Genomic DNA, 25,117 nt, shown 5'->3' with positions numbered 1-25,117 from the left:
CATTGTGGATAGCACAATTGCTTCACAGCTCCAGGGTCCCAGGTTCGATTCCGGCTTGGGTCACTGCCTGTGCGGAGTCTGCACGTTCTGCCCATGTGTGCGTGGGTTTCCTCCGGGTGCTCCGGTTTCCTCCCACAGTCCAAAGATGTGCAGGTTAGGTGGATTGGCCATGATAAATTGCCAGTAGTGTTGGGTGGGGTTACTGGGTTATGGGGATAGGGTGGAGATGTTGACCTTGGGTAAGGTGCTCTTTCCAAGAGCCGGTGCAGACTCGATGGGCCGAATGGCCTACTTCTGCACTGTAAATTCTATGATTCTATGACAGCCAATGGTGAGCCAACTTCATTGCCAGAAAACATACCGCAGTTAGAAGGGGAGTAGACAAGCCCTCTCCTAGTCACAAAGTTGATGGTGGTAGGCCCATAGTGCAGGACGTTGATATTAAGGTGAAATGAATCAGGAGATAAAGTTCTGTTGTAAAACGCTAATTCACTTCACTTTATGCAAAGCTAGGCCCTTTTATGCTGATTCTTGTGGATGATGCGAGTAGAGATACCGTTTTCACTATTGAAAAAGGACACTTTCATTCTTCTTCAACTCTGACCTTGCTTCTTTTTCCTCAGGAGACTTTGAAGAAAATTATTACTACCCTGGCTGTGAAGAATGAAGAGATCCAGAACTTTGTTTTTGTGCTGAAACAAACCCTGAAGAATGTTGAGGTATTTATATTTGGCGTCCAGAATGCAAACCCCTATCAGACTGTTGCGCTCACTTCATTTTTTTTTTGTTAAATGCAGTATGGACGTTGCTGGCAAGGGCAGCATTTGTTGCCCATCCCTAATTAATCTTGAGAAGGTGGTGGTGGTGGTGCATCACTGCAATCCACCTGGTGTAGGAACTTTGGAGGAAGGTTTCTAAGGTTTTTTACCTAGCAACAGTGAAGGAACAGCCAATATAGTTCCAAATCCGAATGGTGTCTGCCTTAAAAGGGAACTAAAAATTGGTGGTGCTCCCATGTTCAAACAAGGACAGAGTGCTGAAAGTAAATGGTGTGTGTGAGCGAATATTGTAAGTGTATCTAATTCTTGGGCAGTGTCATGGCCAAACGCAGTTCGCTTTCCTTCAGTGTTCCACTTGCATGTCCTCTTTCCCCCTGGCACCCCAGCACTTTGTGCCACGGAGGTGCTAATTTGAAAGCACGCATACAGACAGACGCAGACTGAGACGTAACATTTAAGGGCAGCATGGTAGTACAGTTGTTAGCACTGCTGCCTCACAGCACCAGGGATCCGGGTTCAATTCCAGCCTTGGGTCACTGTACGTGTAGAGTTTACACATTCTCCCCGTGTGTGCGTGGGTTTCCTCAGGTGCTCGGGTTTCCTCCCACGGTCCAAAAATGTGCAGGTTAGGTGGATTGGCCATGCTAAATTGCTTAAGGACAAAAGATGTGTAGGTTAGATTAAGGGGATAGGGTGGGCGAGTGAGCTTGGGTGATGTACTCTTTCAGAGGGTCGATGCAGACTCGATGGGCCAAATGGCCTACTGCACGGTAGGGATTCTGTGGATTCTATAGATTGGCAAAGATCAAGAGTGAATGTTCAAAAGGCATCAGTCAAATAAGACCTGTCTAAAGAACTTGAAACTGTATAAATCTGTCTTACACTGCAAAAATCCTGGAACCATTCACATTGTCTTTCTCTTTTTTAAAAATAAGTACCCAATTTAGCATAGCCAACCCACCTAACCTGCACATCTTGGGTTGTGAGTTGAAACCACGCAGACATGGGGAGAATGTGCAAACAGCTTATGGAAAAGGACAAGCGTGGTCCTCGGGTGAAGGTGTTAGACTTACAACAAATTACAACAGCATTAGGCAGGATCTGGAGAGTGTTGACTGGGCGAGGCTATTTGAGGGAAAATCAACATCCGGCATGTGGGAGGCTTTCAAATGTCAGTTGATTAGAATTCAGGACTGGCATGTACAGAGGGAAAAAGAAAAGGGTGGCAACTATAGGCAACCCTGGATAACGAGGGATATCATGAACCTTGTCAAAAAGAAAAAGGAAGCATTCGAAAGGTCTAAAAGGCTTAGGACAGATGAAGCCCTTGAAGAATAGAAAGCAAGTAGGAAGGAGCCTGATGGGATCCACCCCCAGAATACCGAGGGAGACGAGGGAGGAAATTGCTGGAGCCTTGAGAGTAATCTTTGTGTCTTCATTGACTGAAGGTGATGTTCCAGAGGACTGGTGAGTAGCCATGGTGAGTAGCCAATGTTGTTCCATTGTTTAAGAAGGGCAGCAGGGATAATCCAGGAAATTATAGGCCGGCGAGCCTTAAATCAGTGGTAGGGGAATTATTGGATAAGATTCTTGGAGATAGGATTTACTTACAAATGGACTTATTAGCGATGGACAGCATGGTTTTGTGAAGGTGAGATCGTGTCTCACCAATTTAATCGAGTTTTTCGAGGAAGTGACAAAGATGATAGATGAGAGAGTAGATGTTGTATACATGGACTTCAGTAAAGTCTTTGGTAAGGTACCTCATGGTAGATTGGTACAAAAGGTGACATCACATGGGATCAGAGGAGAGCTGGCAAGTTGGATACAGAACTGGCTTGGGCACAGAAGACAAGAGGGTAGCAGTAGAAGGGTGCTTTTCTGAATGGAAGGCTGTGACTAGCAGCGTTCCACAGGGAACAGTTATTGTGCCTTTGTTGTTCGTGGTGTATATAAATGATTTGGAAGACAATGTAGCTGGTCTGACTAGTAAGTTCTCAGAAGACACAAAGATTGGTGGAGTTGCAGATAGTGAAGAGGATTGTCAGAGGATACAGCAGGATATAAACTGGTTGGAGTCTCGGGCGGAGAAATGGCAGACGGAGATTAATCCGGACAGATGTGAGGTAATGCACTTTGGAAGGTTCAATGCATGTAGGAATTACACAATAAATTGTAGAACTCTTGCGAGTACTGACAGACCGAGATATCTGGGCCTGCATGTCCACCGATCACTGAAAGTGGCAACGCGTGTGGATAAGGTGGTCAAGAAGGCATAGGGCATGCTAGCCTTCATTGGTAGGGGCATTGAATATAAAACTTGGCAAGTCATGTTGCAGCTATACAGGACCTTAGTTAGGCCTCATTTGGAATATTGTATACAATTCTGGTCATCACACTACCAGAAAGATGTGGATGCTTTGGAGAGGGTACAGAAGTGGTTTACTAAGATGTTGCCTGGTATGGAGGGCATTAGCTAAGAGGACAGGCTAGATAAACGGTTTGTTCTCACTGGAACGATGGAGGTTGAGAGACGCCCTGATAGAGATCTACTAGATTATGAGTGGCATGGACAGAGTGGATAGTCAGATGCTCTTTCCCAGGGTAGGAGAGTCGCTTACTAGGGGACATAGGTTTAAAGTGCGTGGGGGAAAGCTTAGAACAGACGTGCGTGGCAAATGTTTTACAGAGGGTGGTAAATATATGGAAAGCGCTGCCTGCGGAGGTGGTGGAGCTGATATCAAAGCGGCATATAAGGGCATCTAGACAAATATATGAATAGGGTGGGAATGGAAGTATACGGTGCAGGTATGGAGGGCAGAAGGGCCTGTTCCTGTGCTGTGTTGTTCTTTGTTCCACACAGCCAGTGATCCGGGGCCTTGATCGAACCTGGGTCCTCAGTGCCTTGAGGCAGCAGTGCTAACCACCGTGCCGCCCTATTGTCTTTCTCTTATATTGCATGCAATTCTTTCTCATTTGAGGGAGCCCAATTCTAGGGATCATGGATGATAATCACTAATTAATCAAATGGGGAATTCAGGGAGGGGGGGGGGGCATCCTTCACCCAGAGAGTGGTTAGAATGAGGACCTGACCTTGTACTTAAAAGTAATTGAGGCAAATAGTGTAGATATAATTTTAAGGGGAAGTTAGATACGGACACGATGGAGTTAATATCAACGATGCCACTGATAGATTTACAACACCAGGTTAAAGTCCAACAGGTTTGTTTCGATGTCACTAGCTTTCGGAGCGCTGCTCCTTCCTCAGGTTCTCAGATTCACCTGAGGAAGGAGCAGCGCTCCGAAAGCCAGTGACATCGAAACAAACCTGTTGGACTTTAACCTGGTGTTGTAAGACTTCGTACTGTGCTCACCCCAGTCCAACGCCGGCATCTCCACATCACTGATAGATTTGATAAAGGATGGTGCAAGGAAGCTTGATCGAACGACTGAGTGTGATATGTGATGGAAAATGCTGATGGTGCTTTACTGTTGGTCTCCATGCCCCTGAACTAATATTGGTGGGGTGAGGGAGAATTGATTTGGGCAGGATGTCGCAGGTAGGAACTGAAAATTTGGAAAGCCAGCTTTCAGCAGCACTGGAAATTCCCAATTGTGGGCGGGAATGGAAAATCCCGCCCTTGGTTTCTGGTGCCCATCACCATATCCTGGCCCATTAGTAATGGGCACTGGATGAGGGGGAGGACTAGACTCCACTCTTTTGCTCATCACTGTTGGGTTTTCTACTTGGGCTTATACATGCAGAATGTCATTTGAATAAGACACCGGAGAAGGTCTGGAGAACAGGGGGCGTCATTCTCCGACCCCCCCGCCGGGTCGGAGAATGGCCGTTGGCCGCCGTGAATCCCGCCCCCGCCGAAGTCTCCGGTACCGGAGATTGGGCGGGGCAGGAATCGGGCCGCGCCGGTTGGCGGGACCCCCCGTTCAATTCTCCTGCCCTGATGGGCCGAAGTCCCGCCCAGAAATTGCCTGTCCCGCCGGCGTAAATCAAACCTGGTATTTACCGGCGGGACCAGGCGGCTTGGGCGGGCTCCAGGGTCCTGGGGGGGCGCAGGGCGATCTGACCCCGGGGGGTGCCCCCACGGTGGCCTGGCCCGCGATCGGGGCCCACCGATCCGCGGGCGGGCCTGTGCCGTGGGGGCACTCTTTCCCTTCCTTTCCCTCCACCACGGCCTCCACCATGGCGGAGGCAGAAGAGACTCTCCCCACTGCGCATGCGCGGGAAACTGACAGCGGCCGCTGACGCTCCCGCGCATGCGCCGGGAAACTGACAGCGGCCGCTGACGCTCCCGCGCATGCGCCGCATTTCCGCGCCAGCTGGCGGGGCAACAAACGCCATTTCCGCCAGCTGGCGGGGCGGAAATCCCTCCGGCGTCGGCCTAGCCCCTCAATGTTGGGGCTAGGCCGCCAAAGATGCGGAGCATTCCGCACCTTTGGGCCGGCGCGATGCCCGTCTGATTGGCGCCGTCTTTGGCGCCAGTCGGCGGACATCCTGCCGTTGGGGGAGAATTTCGCCCCAGAACAGTGCCTAACCAAGACATTGACACCACAGCAAGCAGCTTCGGGATGTCTGCTTTATGTTTGAGCTCCAGTTTTGTATTGTGGGCCTAATTGAAGTGGACAGGGTGTAATTTAACTAGATTCACCCAGCCAGTGTTCCTTGATGCAGTAACTGAACACGAACATTGCAAAGTTGAAAATCCGGGAGAGGTTTTTAGAATATTTAGAAAATAATTGTAAATCTGTGCCATAGTCCAAGTTTGTCTACATTGTTGTGTTCGCTGCTTAATCTGCCAAGGGGATTGAGTGGGATTAATGATAGTGATCTCGGGCAGAAGGAGCAGCATTAATGCTGCTGAATTTCGGACTGCATGTTCATACTGGTGCAAAGGCCCTGATTCCTCATTCTCCCGAGACCAGTAACATTCAATGTTAATAACAAATGGGTAATATTACATTGACAGGCATTGGGGTGGCGCTGGCATCTGTCAGTAAACAGCATCAAAGGCTTTCTTAATTAATGTGTCTCCCGTCTGTGTCAATTTGTTGATCTTAGATAGGGCAGCAGTAGGAGTGCTACAATTTTTTCTGTCCTAACTGGGCCTTAGTTTAGTATCTCATCAAAAAGATGGCTCCTCCAAACCTTTTTTAAAAAAATGTATTTTATTACAAACATGTATCAAAACAGGTTACAGCCAATGAACATCCCGGGAAACATACTTCCCAACAATCAACTGTACAGAGTTTTCCCCTTTTTCACCCTCCCCCTCCCCCCTACGACGAACAGCTCCTCAAACACGGTCACAAACATCCCCCATCTTTTCTCAAACCCCCCTGCTGAGTCCCTTAACTCATACTTTATCTTCTCTAACCGCAGTAACTCGTACAGGTCACCCAACCAAGCTGCTACCCCTGGTGGCAATGCCGACAGCCACTCCAGCAAAATTCGCCTTTGTGCAATCAGAGAAGCAAAGGCCATGACATCGGCCTTCCTCCTCTCCATGAGCTCCGGCTTCTCTGAAACCCCAAATATCGCCACCAAAGGGTCCGGGTCCACCTCCTCCTCCACTCTCTGGCTAAGACTGTGAACACTCCCGCCCAGAATCTTCCCAATTTTTCGCAACCCCAAAACATGTGTGCATGATTTGCTGGCCTTCGCCCGTACCTCTCATCTGCTACCCCCTGAAAGAACCCACTCATTCTCGCCCGAGTGATATGCATGCTGTGCACCACCTTAAACTGTATCGGGCTCATCCTTGCACAAGAGGAGGTCCCGTTTACCTTACGCAGTGCCTCACTCCATACTCCCCAATTGATCTCCGCTTCCCGTTTCTCCTTGATCTTCACCACCCACTTGCCTCCCTGCTCCCCCAGCCACGTGTATATATCCCCAATTCTTCCCTCCCTTCCACATCCGAAAGCAGCAGTTGCTCCTGCAGGGTGTATCCCGGCAACGTAGGGAACCCCCTCAAAACCTTTCGCACAACGTACCTAACCTGCAGATACCTGAACTCACTCCCCCTCAGCAGCTCTCCCCTCTCCCTCTCACTTAGCTCCTCCAGGCTGGTGAATCCTTCCTCCAAATACAAATCCGTCACTTTGACCAGCCCCACTTCCCTCCACCTCCTGTATACACTTTCCATCCCTCCCCGTCTCAAATCCATGATTCACGAACAGCGGCGTTAGAACTGACATTCCTTCCACACTAAAAGGCCTCCTCAACTGATTCCATATCTTCACCGTGGACTGCACCACCGGGCTCCCTGAATACCTACTCGGAGCCATTGGCAATGCTGCCGTCCCCATAGCCCTCAAACTAGACCTCTTATAAGATTCCTCCTCCATCCTAACCCACTCTACTCCTTCTTCCTACCACCGCCGCACCTTGTCCACATTCGCCGCCCAATAATAATGAAGCAAGTTTGGCAACGCCGACCCCCACGCTGTCTCTGCCTCAGTAGCAGGGCCTACCCCCCCTCGGCACCTTCCCTGCCCATACAAAGTCAGAAATGATTATGTCTACTTTCCGAAAAAAGGACTTTGGTATAAAGATCGGGCGAGCTTGAAAGATATACAAGAACCTCGGGAGAATATTCATTTTCACCACTTGGACCCTCCCCACCAGCGTTAAGTGAAGTGTATCCCACCTCTTAAGATCCTCTCTGGTCTCCTCCACCAGCTTCGTTGAGTTCCACTTATGGAGCCCCGTCCATTTCCTCACTATCTGAATCCCCAAATACCTAAATCTATCCCTCGCTACCCTAAATGGCATCCCCCCCCCCTAACTTAGCCCACTATCCCAGCTCATTCACCGGGCAAACTGGAGTATACGCAGACGTATAACCTATTGAAACTTGTTCTCCATCCATCTATCTGTAGATCACATTGGCTTTCCTTAATGTTGCTGCACACTGCACTGTGTGCATCAGTAAACTAATGCACCCATATTCTTCCTCTGGGTTGCATTATATAGCCTTGAGTCATTTCATTCCCTATTCTTGTTACCTTAATTTATCCACGCCCAATGTCATTTGTCACTCATTTCATCTCACCAGCATATCCTGACCTTCTATGGAAATCCTCAGCTGATCTGGCAAGATCTGGTGGAGAGGGAAGCTGAGTTAAGTGTTTTGGGACTGTGACGTGTTCATCATAACCTGAAATGTTAACTCTTGTTTATCCCTCTTCAGGTGCTGCCGACCTGTTGAGAATTTCTAGCTATTTCAGATTTCTAGAATGCACTGTATTTCGCTTTTGTGTCTGACTCCTTTTATATTTGGTTTGCCTGTTATGCTTTGAGGACCCCAACCCTCAACTTAGTGCCATCTGCAAAATGAAGTAACTTTCTTCCAAATCATAGTCACTGTGCACAACAATGGCCTAGTTTAGATTTTTTTTGGATACCAACTGGTGCCACCTTTCTATATCAATGCAGCTCCATTCACAATGAAATTCGCTTTGACAATAGTCGAAGGCGGAATATTTCCATGGGTATTCGAGAACCCGTGAACTTACTTAAATAGTTCAACAGATAGTTTAACATCCGCCTGACCCACCAGAGCAGCACCATTGGTAATATAGCCTCCATCAGTACCGCAGTAGGGTGTTGGCTAACATTTGTGTCTTGGAGTGGTGTTTGGACCTGCAACCTGAGTGCAACCAAGTGATCCAAACTGACATTTCAAAATTAAATCTGAATTTCCCCCATTCTAATAGAGTAAATTTGGAACATACCTCTTTCACATTTTACCCTTAATGAGTTTTTATCTCTCTCCCTGTCTCATTCAATAGCTTCTATTGGTTTTTCAAAATTCTGACTTATTTGTCCTTTTTAAAATTTATTCTAAAATATTTTTGTTTTCAATTCTACCTCCTTTTTCTCCCTGTTTTTACAACCCCAGTGATATTTTTGCAATCCTGGCTCCCTTATTTTTTTAATGGACTAAATCAATTATAGCATAAAGAAAAAGTTAAAGACAAGAATCCTTCCAAGTGAATTATAGCAATACTCTGACTTGCTAACCATGCAATTTGAACTGCCTGTTCATCCAAATGGAGAGATGTTTGTCACTGGCTTCACCTTGGCCATTTTGGATGGGTGTGGTATCAGCTAGGCTTTTTCAACCATTTGTCATGCTGAAGGGAAAATTAAATCATGATGGCGTAGCACAATGGGAAGCTTAATGTGTAGTAATGGCAACTTATCAAGACATTGTTATTTCAAGAATGTGAGGATTTGTCATTTTTATATTCGGTTCATCTGACTTGTAGAAAAACGCCCAACAGATTCTGTCCTTCTAGACTTGCCTGAATAGTGAATGGTTGGGTGCACAAGATTAGAGTGAAGTGACAGCACCTGTTGCTCATGACATCCTGGCTTTGACTGGTCTTTTTTACGTAAATGTTGGTACTTGTAAATAACCCAAAATGAACTATTATGTTGACTGTAAGGGATTTTAAGTTCCAGACAAATGTTTTGTGCCTCATTCTGGTTTAATTTCCTGCCACCCATCTACTTTTCTTTCTAGGATAATTCTGAACGAGCTTTCACAGACCTGGAGACAGAATACAGTTCATTGTATGCCATCCTGGATGAGATGAAGGAAGACATGGTCACAAAGATCAAGCAAGAACGAGCCAGCAAGACTTATGAACTGCAGGTAGGTGCTGTCATCATAGCAAGGCTGTCATCATAGCAAGGCTGTCATCATAGCAAGGCTGTCATCATAGCAAGGCTGTCATCACAGCAAGGCTGCCATCCCAGCAAGGCTGCCATCCCAGCAAGGCTGCCATCCCAGCAAGGCTGCCATCCCAGCAAGGCTGCCATCCCAGCAAGGCTGCCATCCCAGCAAGGCTGCCATCCCAGCAAGGCTGCCATCCCAGCAAGGCTGCCATCCCAGCAAGGCTGCCATCCCAGCAAGGCTGCCATCCCAGCAAGGCTGCCATCCCAGCAAGGCTGCCATCCCAGCAAGGCTGCCATCCCAGCAAGGCTGCCATCCCAGCAAGGCTGCCATCCCAGCAAGGCTGCCATCCCAGCAAGGCTGCCATCCCAGCAAGGCAGTCATCCCAGCAAGGAAGTCATCCCAGCAAGGAAGTCATCCCAGCAAGGAAGTCATCCCAGCAAGGAAGTCATCCCAGCAAGGAAGTCATCCCAGCAAGGAAGCCATCCCAGCAAGGAAGCCATCCCAGCAAGGCTGCCATCAATGATAGATATTGTAGGCAATGCTTAGTTTAGCTTGAGCCATAGCCAGTGGCAGATGTCAATCACAAGATAAATTAAGATGGCAAAGGGAGGCTTGTGTTTGTGTAACTCAGCAAGGCCTTTGACCAGGTCCCTCATGGCAGACTGGTACAGAAGGTGAAGTCACATGGGATTAAAGGTGAGCCGGCAAGATGGATACAGAAATGTCTCGGTCATGGAAGACAGAGGGTAGCAGTGGAAGAGTGCTTTTCTGAATGGAGGGCTGTGACTAGTGGTGTTCCACAGGGATCAGTGCTGGGACCATTGCTGTTTGTAGCATATATAAATGATTTGGAGGAAAATGTAACTAAACAAAAAATAAATAAAAATAATCTTTATTGTCACAAGTCAGCCCCCATTGCAGAAGAAAGTAATAGAGGCATCATACTGGTTGTGCACAAGGGTGTTCAATGTGTGTTACAATTCCCCACTCTCCTAATGGTGCCAATGCCCTCGGTGATCCTCTATGTGCTTTGCCCTCCTGGCTCTACCACTATGTCTAAGTATTTCCCCAGGATGCACAACAGTGGTGGAGGCAGCCAGCTGCCTACCTTGTCCTGTGGCCTTCGACGCTCCTGTTGGACGTGCTCTGGTGGCTCTGGGGCCGGAGAGCCCGGCTCACTTGTTGGCGGAACATGCACAGCCATGCCGCCATGTGCCGAGTGCTGACTCTGAGACGCGGCCTCATCAGAGAGTTGGAACTTGGGAGAGCTGGTGGCCACCATTGCCACTCCATGGGATGGGTCCAGTTTGGAACTCAGCACCCCCTCACCACCGGTCAGTGCCCATAAGACCCTGGGCTTCACTTTTGAATGGAGGGGTAGTTCGTTCGAGCCCCGGCTGCCCCTGCATCATCTGGCTCTGTCAGCCCTGGTGATCCCCATGGTCCCACCATCGTGTCGACGCCCTCGACGATGCTCGTCAGTGATTGGGACATGCTCTGCAGCACCTCAGCAATGCCCACCTGCGACTGGGACAAGCTCCACAGCACCCCGGTCATTCCCATTTGAGAGCGGGACTAGGTCAGCCTAGTACTGTGTGACATCCCCCAGTGCGTCGGACATTCTGCCAAACCCTCAGCCATGGCTGTCACTGACTGCGCAATGCCTTGGACACCTTCACTCATGGTGCTGATGTCATGCACCAGGCCCTCTGCTGCGATCGCCACCTCAGTAGTGTTGGCCTCGGTGCCACGCATTGCCGGCAACATCTCCTGTGCCCGTAGTCTCTAGGACTCCTCCAGTCGGCTATGGAAGTGCTGGAGTGATGCTGGCATCCCCCTCTGAATGTCCTAGCTGCTCCCTATCGTCTCCATCAGCTCCGGGTAACTCTGTACCACAGGCTCAGCATCAGGCTGGGACCCAGCTGAGTCCTGGGATCCAGCAGCCCTCCGACTGCTGTCTCACCTGGGGGTTCCTGCCTCCACCAGATGTGCATCATCAGCAGCGTGGTGCTCACCAGATTGTGCCCCAGAGGCCTGTCCACTAACATATCCCACGAGGTGTGTGTATCTGCGCTGGTGGAAGGTGGGGATGACAGCTGTGGCCGCGACTATAATGGTTACATCCTCGGAGCTCTCCTCTGAGGTGTTCTCCTCGGAGTCAGGAGAGGAGGGCCACCAGGGATGGGACGGCGCCGTCGGCTGCTGGACCTGCGGTGAATGGACATGTGGTCAGTGGGAGGGATGGGTCAGTCAGTAAGGCTATAACAAATCACGTTTGACAGGTCCTCTGGTGGGGCCCGGTGGTTCCTCACCTCTGCAAGGTCTGTGTGGGTGACCGATCTGTCCTCGGCCACCCCAGTCATCTCCAGGACCCGCTCCTCAAAGGAGGTGAGGATTCTTCAGTCCGGCACCCCACACCATTCTGGGCCCTCTCCCAACGATTATGGGAGATCTTTTCCTGAGAAGGCACAGAAGACATGGTTAGCCACACACATGGTTCAAAGAGGTGGGAGGGGGTTATGAAGGGAGGGTTGGGATGGGCGTGGGGTTGAAGGAGGAGGGGATGGAGGGAGGGTTGGGGGTCACATGGGGAGTTAAGGGGGTGTATGCTCCCTTGGGGTGGGGGAGGCGGGGGGCAGCGTCGGTGTCTACTCACCCGTGCTGCCCGGTGTAGGTCATTGATCTTCTTTCGGCACTGAAGCCGAGTCCTCTTGGTCACACTCCCCAAGCTCACAGCTGCCGCCACCTCATTCAGGCAGCACTTTCTACTCTTCGGCTGACTCTCCTGGACCTTTGTGGGAACAGTACATGCCTCCTGGCCTCCACAGCGTCTAGCTGCCTACCCAGATCTGCGTCCCTGAATCTTGAGGCTGGTCTCCTCGGTGTCATTATTGCGAGCTGGCTGGGGTTGGCTGTGCAAGTGCAACAAAGTGCTGCTGCACATTGTTAGTGGAGGGCTGGCGAGCGTGGTCCCACTGAATCAGCTGGTGAGCCTTCATTTGCAGCGAGAAGCCCATGAAGCCTCATTAAGTGGACCAATTAACATTGAATTGCGTTGCAAGCCTCGCTGGGCTGAGGGGCGTGGCAATTCCCACTCGCTACCACACTTGGGACATTTTTCTGGAGAATCATGTCTCTAGTGTTCAATTCAGGTCGGCACATTACAAGAAGGATGGAGAGGCTTTTAGAAGGGTACAGAAGAGATTTACCAAGATGTTGCCTGGTATGAAGGGCATTAGCTATGAGGGGAGGTTGGATAAACTTGGTCTGTTCTCACTGAAACGACGGAGGTTGAGTGGCGACCTAATAAAAGTCTATAAAATTATGAGAGGCATGGATTTAATGGATAGTCAGAAGCTTTTTCTCAGGCTTTTACTAGGGAACATGGGTTTAAGGGAAGCGAGGGGCAAAGTTTAGAGGAGATGTGCGAGGGAAGTTTTTTTTACACAAAGGGTCGTGGGTGCCTGGGACTCGCTGCCGGAGGAGGTGGTGGAAGTAGATATAATAGTAACTTTTAAGGGACGTCTTGACAAATACATGAATAGGATGGGAATAGAGGGATATGGGCCACAGAAGTGTAAAAGGTTTTGGGTTAGATGGGCAGCATGGTTGGTGCAGGCTTGGAGGGCCGAAGGGCCTTTCTTGTGCTGTACTTCTCTTTGTTCTTTTCATGGCCACCACACATCTCAAAGCACTGCACTGTAAATTCTATGAAAATAAGTGCTTTTTGAAGTGTGGTCAGTGTTGTAATGTGGGAAACGTACCAGCTAGTTTGCAATCTGCAAACTCCCAAAACAGCAATGTGAAAATGATGAGATGATCTGGGGGGTTTTTGTGTGTGATGGTCATTGCGCAAGATACTGGGAATAACATCCCTAATCATCTTTGAAATAGCAACATAAGATTCATCTTTACCTGAGCAGGTCAGTAGGGTCTTGGCTTAATACCTTGTCCAAAAGATGGCTCCCCAAAAGTGTTGTGCTCCCTCAGTGCTGCACCTGAGTGTTGGCCTTTATCTTTATCTTGTCCTCAAGCCCTGGAACCTAGGAATATTGGACTCCAGAGCAGGGCATTCAGCCCTTCGAGCCTGCTCTGTTATTCAATAAGATCATGCCTGACCTGGTTGTGTCTCAACTCCACTTTGCAGTCTGACCCCATAAGCCTTAACTCCCTTGTCTATCAAAAATCTGTCTAACCCTTGCCTTGAATAATTTCAATAACCCAGCCTCCATTGCTTTCTGGGGAAGGGGCTCCCAGTGCGACTTCAACGCAGAACATTGTAATTTAGAGGTGAACATGCTACCAACTGAACTATAGCTGACACAAAGGCATATCGGCTAATCTTAACTTGTTTCCACAAAATCTAATGTCTTAACCCTGGAAATAGCCACGAGGGGGAGGGGGGGGGGGGCGGGGTGTGAGTAGAGAGAGAGAGAGATAGAGCGGAAATAATAATCCAACTGAACAACAGAAAGGGCCTGCAGCTGCGGAAGAAGTTCCTGTATTGATATAGCACCTGTTATATCCGTGAAGCATCCCAAAGAACTTCACAACTCACAAATCACTTGTAAGGCCAGGATAATTTGTCAGCCAATTTGAACATAAGGTCCCAATAACACCAAATGAGCAGTTAATTGGTGTTGTGTAAATGAATGTTAACCAGGACACTGGGAAGATACTGTTGCTGCTGCTCAAATAGTACATTGGATCTGTTGCATCCACATGAGCAGATAGACAGGTCCAATGTTGACTAGGGCAGCATGGTAGCATAGTTGTTCGCACAATTGCTTCACAGCTCCAGGTTCCCAGGTTCGATTCCCGGCTTGGGTCGCTGTCTGTGCGGAGTCTGCACATCCTCCCCGTGTGTGCGTGGGTTTGCTCCGGTTTCCTCCCACAGTCCAAAGATGTGCGGGTTAGGTGGATTGGCCATGCTAAATTGGCCTTAGTTTCCAAAATTGGCCTTAGTGTTTGGTGGGGTTACTGGGTTATGGGGGTATGGTGGAGTTGCGGGTTTGGGTAGGGTGCTCTTTCCAAGAGCCGGTGCAGACTCGATTGGCCGAATGGCCTCCTTCTGCACTGTAAATTCTATGAAACTATCCCATTTTCAAGCAGGTTCTTCCAACAGTGAAGCACTCCTTTGTGCTGCACTGAATTATCACCTTGGATTATGTGCTTAAGACCTTGAGGGGTTTTTGAACCCTGTTACGATCCCCCTGAGCTAGTGCGCAGTCAATTCCAGCGCCACTTGACCCGGACTCTCAAAACAATTGAATTAACCAATAATTCTCAGAAAAATACACAGTCTTTGGCGCTTGGCTGCCCAATAATTACAGTCACCTGGGGCGAACTTCTCCGGTATCGGCACGATGTCCGCCGACTGGCGCCCAAAACGGCGCAAATCAGTCGGGCATCGCGCCGCCCCAAAGGTGCGGAATGCTCCGCATCTTGGGGGGCCGAGCCCCAACCTTAAGGGGCTAGGACCGCGCCGGACGAATTTCCGCCCTGCCAGCTGGCGGAAAAGGCCTTTGGTGCCCCGCCAGCTGGCGCGGAAATTATATCTCCGGGCGGCTCATGCGCGGGAGCGTTAGCGGCCGCTGACGGCATTCCCACGCATGCGCAGTGGAGGGAGTCTCTTCCGCCTCCGCCATGGTGAAGACCGTGGCGAAGGCGGAAGGAAAAGAGTGCCCCCACGGCACAGGCCCGCCCGAGGATCGGTGGGCCCCGATCATGGGCCAGGCCGCCGTGGGGGCACCCTCCGGGGCCAGAACGCCCCGCGCCCCCCCTAGGACCCCGGAGCCCGCCCGCGCCACCTTGTCCCGCCGGTAAGGTAGGTGGTTTAATCTACGCCAGCGGGACAGGCATTTTAGCAGCGGGACTACGGCCCATCCGGGCCGGAGAATCGCGGGGAGGGGCCCGCCAACCGGCGCGGCGCGATTCCCGCCCCCGCCGAATCTCCGGTGCCGGAGAATTTGGCAACCGGCGGTGGCGGGATTCATGCCAGACCCCGGCGATTCTCCGACCTGGCGGGGGGTCGGTGAATCTCGCCCCAGGATTGTAAATCTAAACACAAAAGAACTATAATGAAATATGCATCAAATACAACTTGTCAACTATTATCTAATTCCTATTCCCCCCCATTTTAACTTGCCCCCACTTCACATATGTGTACACATAAGGGGAAGAGAGGGTTGAAAATAATAAGGATGAAAATAAAAATATACGAGTCATTGTTTCAGATGTTTTTTTCTACCACCTTTCTTCTCTTCAAACTTTTGCTTTCAGTTCGAGGTTTTCACTGTGGATTCATTCAGGTCTCTGCAGTTTCAGAAATATAGCAGCTTTTCTGGAGAGAACACTAGGGGGAGAGAGCAGGATCTTCCCGTGAGGATCCAGGGACCCATCTCTGCTTTCCTCGGGTCTCTGGAAATCATCTCACTCAGGCAACCTGTTACCGGGTAGAATATGGCCTTTTGGCCAATTCATTGGCATCCAGCCGACCAATTAAACTGAGTCCCACCCCATCTCTCGGGTGCCACAAATTCTAGGTCTTGCTGTTATAGCCATTAAGCATCCATGGGTCAAAATGATAACAGCAAAAAATAAAGAAAGAGGGAATCAACAGGAAGGACCCTTGCAACCCACAAATGTCTAACTCAAAGGGAAGAATGCTAACACTGAGCCAAATGCTTGGTATATATGATTGTTAGAAGGAAATGGAAGTCAGAATGAATACTCTTCCTATTGAAAGTTTAGACTCCTTGCTGGGGTTTTGTTTCCTAACCAGAAACATTCTTTCCTGCAGAGATGGGATACAATCCCTTCCCCCTTCCCCCCCCCCCCCCTCCCCCACCACCACACCATCCCTCTCTCGAAGAGGAAGCGATAAATGCGACGAATATACCAGACGGAGCAGAAGACGAGAATATTAAACTATATATTCTCCCGTTCCCTGAATGGAAGCACCCAGCTTTCACTCAGCTCATGATGTGGGGATCTTCATATACACACATGCATCATCATCATCGCAGAGTATATAATTAGTCTGGAGTTGAGAAACGTATCCAGGATTGTTGCAATTGGTACATGGTTCTGACTGTCATTTCCAAATGTAGGCCTGTTCAATCGAACCAATAAGAACCAAAACCTTACTGAGAGTAATTTAAATAAAAAAATAACGGTAGGCCCATAGCAAAGTTGTGATGCAGAGAGGCCATTTGGCCCATCCTGCCTGCGCCACCAAAGATAGAGAAAAAAGGAAACTAGCTGCTCATTTTAATCCCACTTTGCAGCAGCTGGTCCATGGCCTTGTAGGTTACAGCATTTCTGGTGCAGATCCAATAACTGTTTTTCAGGAGTTGAGCATTGCAACCCAACCACCAATTCAGAGAATAAATTCCAGATGCCCACCATCCTTTAGGTGAAAAAGATTTTCCTCATATCCCCTGGTTTTTCTCTTTGTGCCCTCTAATCCTTCCACCTTAAAATCGATGTTCTCGGTAGGAACAAAGATAATAGGCGCAATTTAATGGAAATGAAACAGGGCCCTGTCTCGGATGCGTTTAGCCAGGTGTTTCCTGGAGCTGGTAGCGCCAAGAACAATCCTGCTACTAAACGGGACTCTGCTGCTTTTCCGGACCTGGGCAAGGAACCCCTCACCACCGAGGTCGAACTTAGCAGGCTCATTTCCTGCACTAACAAGCTCAGCTTGCCCTGATCTCTGAACCCCTCCACCATGGCCTTTGGACCCCCACTAACGTCCCAACGTACCAATTAGGGCATCATAAGAGCAGGGCATCCCCTGATTGATCCCCAGCGCAGGTAAAATGCCATCTGAGCACCTGACAGTGCCACCTGGGCCTGCATGTGGCATTGTCGTGGTGGCACCCATGTGCCTAGTGCCCAGGTGGCATCAGGGTTACCACCCTGCTCAGAACGCAACCACCCAGGGGTCCCCAATCGTCTTGGCCACCCCACCCCCCCCACCAGTGCCAGTATACCTGGTCCACATTTGTGGAAACCATTTGTGCCAAACAGTGCCGCTCACAGTCTCTGAGGTGAGGCTGTTAGATCCTGCGCCTTGAGTATCTCTGGCACAGACATATTCAAGTGAGCCTAACTACTCACCTGAAGATGCAAATCTGGATCCAGATCGCGACACCTCGCTAGATCTCATTCGATCTCGCGAGGAGTGATGAGGCCGATAAATCCCATGAGAGGCCGTTCCCGAGATTTGCCGGTGATGATGCCGATAGAGCGTGCCCTATCTCTATCTATCTTCTTTATTAATGTTACTGCAGCTCATGTTTTTGCAGCCAGTGTTTTAATAAATTTTGTTTCCCTTGTTACTTTTAAACTTCAAATCGGCCTATTCTCTTACTTCCTTCTTCATTCAAACCTGAAATCGAGAGTTGCTGAGTTGTCACCTACTGTAATTCGCTTACAAGGCTGAAACTTTGATCTTCCATTCTCTTTTCATTCCATCTCCGCGTCAACATTTTTCTTGTGACTAATTCTATACTTTCCAGCCTTGGTGGTGATCTGCGTTAACTTCCTGGCTCTTTATTTGGATTGTGACAATATGTTTGACACAAAGACTGTCTAATACTTCTCATTTCCATTGGTGATCCCCGCATTGCTGATGATGATTTTACATCTCCTTTCTCCTGCCAGAATCAACTGACCGTCTGCACCAAGGCTTTGGAGAGTTCAGAGGAGCTGCTGGAGTTTGCAAATCAGACACTGGTCTTGGCAAATGCAGATGGGTTGAGCCAGGTAGCTTTTAAAATTCCATTTAATTTGTTAAACCATGAACTGTATGTGATGTGACATCACTAAATAATGTTGTTAAATAATCTTAATTTCCTAGTTTAGATCCTCTCAATATGAGGGGTGGAGTATAATTGGATAGACAAATAGAGGGAAATTAATTACGAGTGCCAGGTTTATACAATGCGCTAAAATGGAAAGGTTACTGAACTTTTTTGAGTCATAGTTTATTTTGAATTCTCAACTGTCCAACCCGCTAGCTAGCAGTGTTAGAAACATAGAAAATAGGAGCAAGTGGAGGCCATTTTGACTTTCGAGTCTGCTCCACCATTCATTGTGATCATAGCTGGTTCTCTATCTCTGCACTCTCCCCATACTCAATACCTTTAGTGTCTAGAAATCTGTCCATTTTATCTTAAATTTATTCAGTCACTTGGCCTCTACAGTCTCCCGTGGTCGAGAATTCCACAGGTTCACCACCCTCGATGAGGAGAGTCCTAAATGGTCTTCCCTGTGTCCTGAGACTGTGACCCTTTGTTCCAGACCACTTCCCCCACCCTTCAAACCAGGGAAACATCATCCCTGCAACCAGTCTGTCCAGCCCTGCACAATTCTATGTTTCAGTGAGAAGCCCTCTCACTCAATCTAAACTCCAATGACTACAAACCTAGTTGACCCAAACTCCTCGTACAGCAATCCTGCCATCCCAGGAATCATTTACTGGATGGACTGCTGTTTACCAGTCTTCTATAAAGTATTCTCTTGCCCTTTTCTGCTTCCAGTTGAGGATCTGGGCTGCACCTACCCAAGTAAGAATTTTCACACTGGAGTGTAAATAGTGTCAGTCGACATTGGAGTTTTGCAACCGGCCCCAAACAGGGTCTCGCCAATTGTCCACACATAGGAATTTTCTAACAGCAATCACTTGATAGTGATTAACACTGTAGGAAGCCTGGCTGTCATTTTTTTACAAATTTGTCACTGTTGGCCCAAACATCAAGCATTCCTTGTCTGATTATTTCTGTTTCTTATTGCACAGTGTATTTACCAATGGAATCATTGTGATGCTATCTGTTTCATTTTATTAGAATTAAAAGGTTTACCACATTCTCCCTGTGTCTGCGTGGGCTTTGTCCCCACAACCTAAAGATGTGCAGGTTAGGTGGATTGGCTACGCTAAATTGCCTCTTAATTGGAAAAAAAATAATCGGATACTCTAAATTTTAAAAAAAGACTTAAAAGGTTTTTGATTTTCTCTCTCACGCTCTCCCTCACATGCCTGATTCCAATACAATAGAGTTACAAATTGGGTGATATTTTTCGTGCGGTTGTACTTCTATTTGATGAAATCTTGGAGCAATTAAGCTTCTTTTTAAGATGCCCCCAATTGTAAAGGTATAGTGAAGGCCTCAAGATAGCATGATTTAGTGATTGATTTTAAAATTGTTTAAGAAATGGGACTGAGAGAATTGGGAGGGAAAGAAAAATGAGGGAAAATAGGGAACGGCAAGTAGAATTGATACGTTTAATACTTTTTCGGTATTTGTTCAATAGTTTTAATATTGGAAGTCTGTTCCTGTTATTTGAGTAGATTTCCTGCAATCGAGTTGCCATGAACCGAGTTCTGCGGGTTATGGGATAGAGTTCTACAATTACTGTGTATTTTAGTATTGTACTTCGTTTTATGTTTGAATGCTTTTTATATCCGCAGCAAGACAAATATATGGCTTTTGTTTCAAAGTGCCTGGCTCCTGCAGCATCAACTGACTGCGTGGATGCCACTCATGGCTGACAGCACTATAAAAAAACCTTTGCTTAACAGGAGTTTGTACAATTGTGCTTATTTGCATGTTTGATTTTCTGTCTCTTCTCTCCCTCTCTCTGCTTCAAAGGCTGCCAAACAGATTAAAGATAGGTATCGTAGAAATGCTTTTTGATTTCCGTGCATGCTTACACCAAGCTAACCTGAATTAAGGACCGCATGACTGTCTCTGTGCTTACTAAACCACATGCCTCATTTTGTTGCCTGTCCCAGGAGTTGACCCTTTTTAGTTGGGCCTCCATTTAATACGGTTTCCTATAGAAGATGTGTGTAATCTCCAAGAAGTTCCATTTTTACAGATGTGAAGCAGTCACTGAATGCTGGGTACCGCTGACCCTTAATCTGAAACATTCAAGCGTTCTCTTTCCAAACGTTTTCTAATCAAACAATTGAACCATAACATTGATCGTTGTGTTTGCTAAACAATTGGATTTTGCCTCTTGAAAGAGGGAATAATACATCAGGCATTACGCTGGAGAATATTCCTGAATTTATCTTTTTTAAATCAACCGACTTACTGGGAGCAACTGTCAGTAAATTATAGAACATAGAACACAGAAAATACAGCACAGAACAGGCCCTTCGGCCCACGATGTTGTGCCGAACCTTTGTCCTAGATTAATCATAGATTATCATTGAATTTACAGTGCAGAAGGAGGCCATTCGGCCCTTTGAGTCTGCACCGGCTCTTGGAAAGAGCACCCTACCCAAACTCAACACCTCCACCCAACACCAAGGGCAATTTTGGACACTAAGGGCAATTTATCATGGCCAATCCTGCACATCTTTGGACTGTGGGAGGAAACCGGAGCACCCGGAGGAAACCCATGCAGACACGGGGAGGACGTGCAGACTCCGCACAGACAGTGACCCAAGCCGGAATCGAACTTATGTCTCGAATTACAAGAATTGTAGGCCCAAAGAAAGAGAGAAGCATGCTTTGATGAGTTGGACACATCTGTAATGAAGATTTTAATATGGACCAGTGATTACAAACTAAAGAAAGTAATTAGGTTTGAACTGATTAGAACAAGCCTATGGTATGTCTGCAAACCTTTGGATATTGGCATGCCCACATCCTGGGACAATCACTTGTGCCTTTGAAGCATTTGGACAGTCTGGGGCGGGGGTAAGATTGGAGATTAGAGTTCTTGGTATTCAGAAATGTCCTGCTCTACCAATGCCAAGGTAGGGAAAAAAATATTGACAAATCTGTTCATAGGATGGTTACAGCACAGAAGGAAGCCATTTGGCCCATCATATCCATGCCAGCTCTCTATAAGAGCAGCTCAGCAAGTGCCGCGTGCCTATTTCTCTGTAGCTCTGCAAATATAGAATTTACATAGAATTTCTCTTCAGGCAACTGTACAGTTTCCTTCTGAAAGCCACAAGAGAATCTGCAAGCACCACACTCCAAATCTTAATCACCCAAGTTTTCCTTGTGTCTCCTTTTGTTCCTTTGCTAATAACCTTAAATCAGTGATCTCTGTTTCTCAACCCTTCTGCCAATGGGGACAGCCTCTCCACTCTACTCTGTCCAGACCCCTTTATGATTTTGAAACCGCTATCAAATCTCCTCGCAACTGTAGTTCTCTTGGGGAGAACAGCCCCAGCTTCTCTAGGTATCTGAAATCTTTCACCCCAAGAACCATCCGCCAAATCCTCTCTTGCACCCTCTCGCAAGTCTTCACATTCTATGTGGTTCCCAGAATGGGACACTATTCTTGTTTAAGTGGGACCAGAGTTCTGTACTGGCTCACCCATTTGCTACAAACTTTCCTACCTGATGGTAGCCCATCATTTTTAAGATTATCTTCCCATTTCAACAACGTCGCTGAGTAGGGCGGCACAGTGGTTAGCACTGCTGCCGCACGGCGCCGAGGTCCCAGGTTCGATCCCGGCTCTGAGTCACTGTCCGTGTGGAGTTTGCACATTCTCCCCGTGTTTGCGTGGGTTTCGCTCCCACAACCCAAACATGTGCAGGGTAGGTGGATTGGCCATGCTAAATTGTCCCTTAATTGGAAAAAATTAATTGGGTACTCTAAATTTAAAAACGTTGCTGAGTGGAAGGAGCTGGGTGCATCTTACAGCAGTTCCATTTTGTGGAAGTTATGATTTGACCTGACAATGGTGCACAAGTGAGGTGACTATGAAGCTATTCCCAGATCACTGATTAATGCAGCATGGGAACAGGCGTAGGCCACTCGGCCCATCAGGCTTGTTCTGTCATTCAGTTGTAATGTTAAGTATCTTAACTTCAGCTACCTGTCTTGGTTCCGTAACCCTAGATCTATCAATCTTCATGTTGAAACTTTCAATTGACATAGCTTCTAGATTTTTGGCAGCAAAGCTTTCTGCTTTTCATTAGACTTTGGGTAAAGAATTGCTTCCTGCCATCACCCCTGAACCGCCCAGCTCTAATTTTAAGTTCAGTCTGAACTCCTACACCAGAGGAAAGAACAGACCCTTTCCTTTTCCGATCCTTTAATCATCGTAAACCTCAATTGCATCGCCCTTAATCCCCTCTCTTCAGGGAAGACCAGCCTACTCTATGCAATCCTTCCTCGTCATTTAATCTTGTTAGCCCTGTTATAATTCTATAATTGCTATACGACAACTTCATAAAGCAGTCTCTTCATATCAAAACTGAATTCAAGAAATAAACAATTTCTTAGATTCCAACAAAAATAATCAAGATTTGGCCTACTTTTACGATTGGTGCATAACTGTGGTCCTCCAAATGAAATGAAAATTGCTTATTGTCTCAAGTAGGCTTCAAATGAAGTTACTGTGAAAAGCCCCTAGTTTTAGCACTTTGCCTTTTCCATTGGAGGTCAGCAATTATAATGCTAAGTCATTGTATGTGATGATTTCTGTGGACTGTTGATTTCAGCTCTACGTAATGTAAGTGGATCTTATTGTTGGAACACCAAAGCGCCCATGAAATTGCACAAGTCGTATTTATTGAAAGGGGTGTAAAGATGTTGGAGTGGTGATAGACTGGCTGTGGGATTCTCTGGTCCCTCCTGCAGTGCACCCCTCCCATGTGTTTCCTGGCAAAGTGGGGCGGTTTCAATGAGAAATCCCGTTGATAGCGCTGGGAGCAGAGAATCCCGCTGCCAGCAAATGGCGAGAAACACGCAGCTGAGAGGCCGGAGAATCCTGCCCTTTGTTTCTGGAGTAATAATCTGTCTGTTTAAGGGATTGTTTCAATGATAGGAAAGGAGGAAAAATGCACACACTGACCAAAATAACTTGGGGTGCTGCCAACCCTGCTAATTCCTTCAACTTTAAGCCCCACTGAAATGTATTTGTGTAAAAATGACACCAAAAAAAAATCAATGTCCTGATGATATTTCTCCTGGTTTGCACACAACAGTGTCCTAATTGGGGAAATAGTCCTAATTGAGAAAAGAACTTGAATGGATGGGGTTGAATTCCTGATACAGTAGATTGTATAATGGTATGTGGAAGCAAATTAACCAAGTGAAGTGTGATTTGTGATAAGTTAGCAGCTAGAAGAACGTGGACTGTCGAAGATGTGGGCTTGATGGGTCAGATGGCTTTTCCTCACCCTATCCTTTTGAGATTAGACTAACGCAGCACAATGTTTGGAGCTGTAGGGTCCATGAAGAAACCTATGGTATGATGTAGGGTTGCATAATACTGGTTGTAGGCATCCATATAGCTTTGCTTTCTTTCTCAGATCTGTTTAGTCAGTTGTTGTTTCACCCATTTTCCAAATACTTTGGAAGGAAAGTTGATCGAGTTGTTCCTAACGATAGCTTTTGGGTTTGTTGTGCAGTATTACCATGGCACCAGCATTCCGGCTGTCCTTGAAGGCCAAGGCCAGTGACAATATGAGCCATCTAATGGTCGATTTCTCCCAAGAACAAAGGATCCTTCATTCACTGAAGTTCTTACCGGGTAAGAAAGTTTTTTTAAAAATGCATTTTTCCCCCCTTTCCCTTGGCATGTTGACAAGCTTATCTGAATTGTCCACTAGACACAAGCTCTGAATTAATTCAAGAGGTAGTTAGATAATGTGAGAAGCATGGAGAGTGGGATGGTGACTGTAGGTTCCTATGAAGGGTTAAGCTCAATAGGCTGAATGGTTTCCTTCATCTGTGCTTATCTCTGAAAATCATGATTGTAGGAAAACACTTTTGGCCAAAGAAAGATAGGAGAAAACCAATTTTTCCTGCTTTGGACATCACTGAACAATATTAGCACAAATATAGGAGCAGATTACCAGTCTACCCTCTTGGCTCGCACATAGCATCATTGGGCTGGATTTCCATCGTTAAGGCAGTTAACTGGTATAGGGAAAAACCCTGGCTTGGCCCACCTTTGGGAGAGTGCAAAGATTAGAAAATATTCAAAGACAGAAAGTAGTACAATGGATGTCTGGGTTCTCAGCTAAGAATGCATAATGAGGCTTGGCGGGAAGTCCAGACATCCATTAGCCTGTTAATACCTGGCTCCCAGAAAAAAACATTGATTGATAGCTCTGGCTCTCTGATCTACGCTGTCAGTTGCACAATGTTAATTTAAAGTGCCTGCAGTTTCAGCTATTGAAAGGGCCTGGATGACTGATACTTATATTGGCATGTAGTAAAAGAGTTTTTTTTAAGAAAGAGGAACGTTTTCAATTATTGGATTTTTAATAACTTATTGTCACTGTCGGCTTAATTGGTTCTATACATTGGGTGAATGGGCATGAAAAGTGTTATAACTTGACAAGGGTGCCATCGGGGTTATTGGAGGCATAGCTTGGCATCGGTGGGCGTGAGGGGCTTTAGGGATGGGTAGGGGCATACCTTGACATGGGAGCATGAAGAGCCATGGGCAGTAAGTGGAGGAGCAAACCTGGTCATTAGGGGCCATAGGGTTGGTTCGGGGGCAAACCTTGGCATAGTGGAGCATGAGGAGGATATTTTGAACTTGCCTTTCAAAAGGTTCTTCATGCTGACTATCGTTCATTGCCGCTCTGAAGTGCCCTGAACCCCACCTCATTGAAAGGCAGATCCAACTGCATGAAAATT

The 25,117-nt window shown here is 47.4% G+C and overlaps 1 protein-coding gene across 1 annotated transcript in view; it reads left to right on the top strand.

Moving 5' to 3' along the window:
- Positions 1-25,117, top strand: part of fsd1 (fibronectin type III and SPRY domain containing 1) — a 61,695-nt gene that overhangs the window by 5,451 nt on the left and 31,127 nt on the right. Inside the window, exons 2-6 of the mRNA XM_072482743.1 lie at positions 624-719; positions 9,329-9,460; positions 18,155-18,256; positions 20,143-20,165; positions 23,878-23,999. Coding sequence (XP_072338844.1) covers positions 624-719; positions 9,329-9,460; positions 18,155-18,256; positions 20,143-20,165; positions 23,878-23,999 — 475 coding nt within the window. The remainder of the gene's footprint in view (positions 1-623; positions 720-9,328; positions 9,461-18,154; positions 18,257-20,142; positions 20,166-23,877; positions 24,000-25,117) is intronic.

Source organism: Scyliorhinus torazame, chromosome 18 (assembly GCF_047496885.1).
Source record: "Scyliorhinus torazame isolate Kashiwa2021f chromosome 18, sScyTor2.1, whole genome shotgun sequence".
Taxonomy (NCBI): domain Eukaryota; kingdom Metazoa; phylum Chordata; class Chondrichthyes; order Carcharhiniformes; family Scyliorhinidae; genus Scyliorhinus; species Scyliorhinus torazame.
The sequence above is the reverse complement of the archived record's forward strand: the minus strand, read 5'-3'. Positions and strand labels throughout refer to the sequence as shown.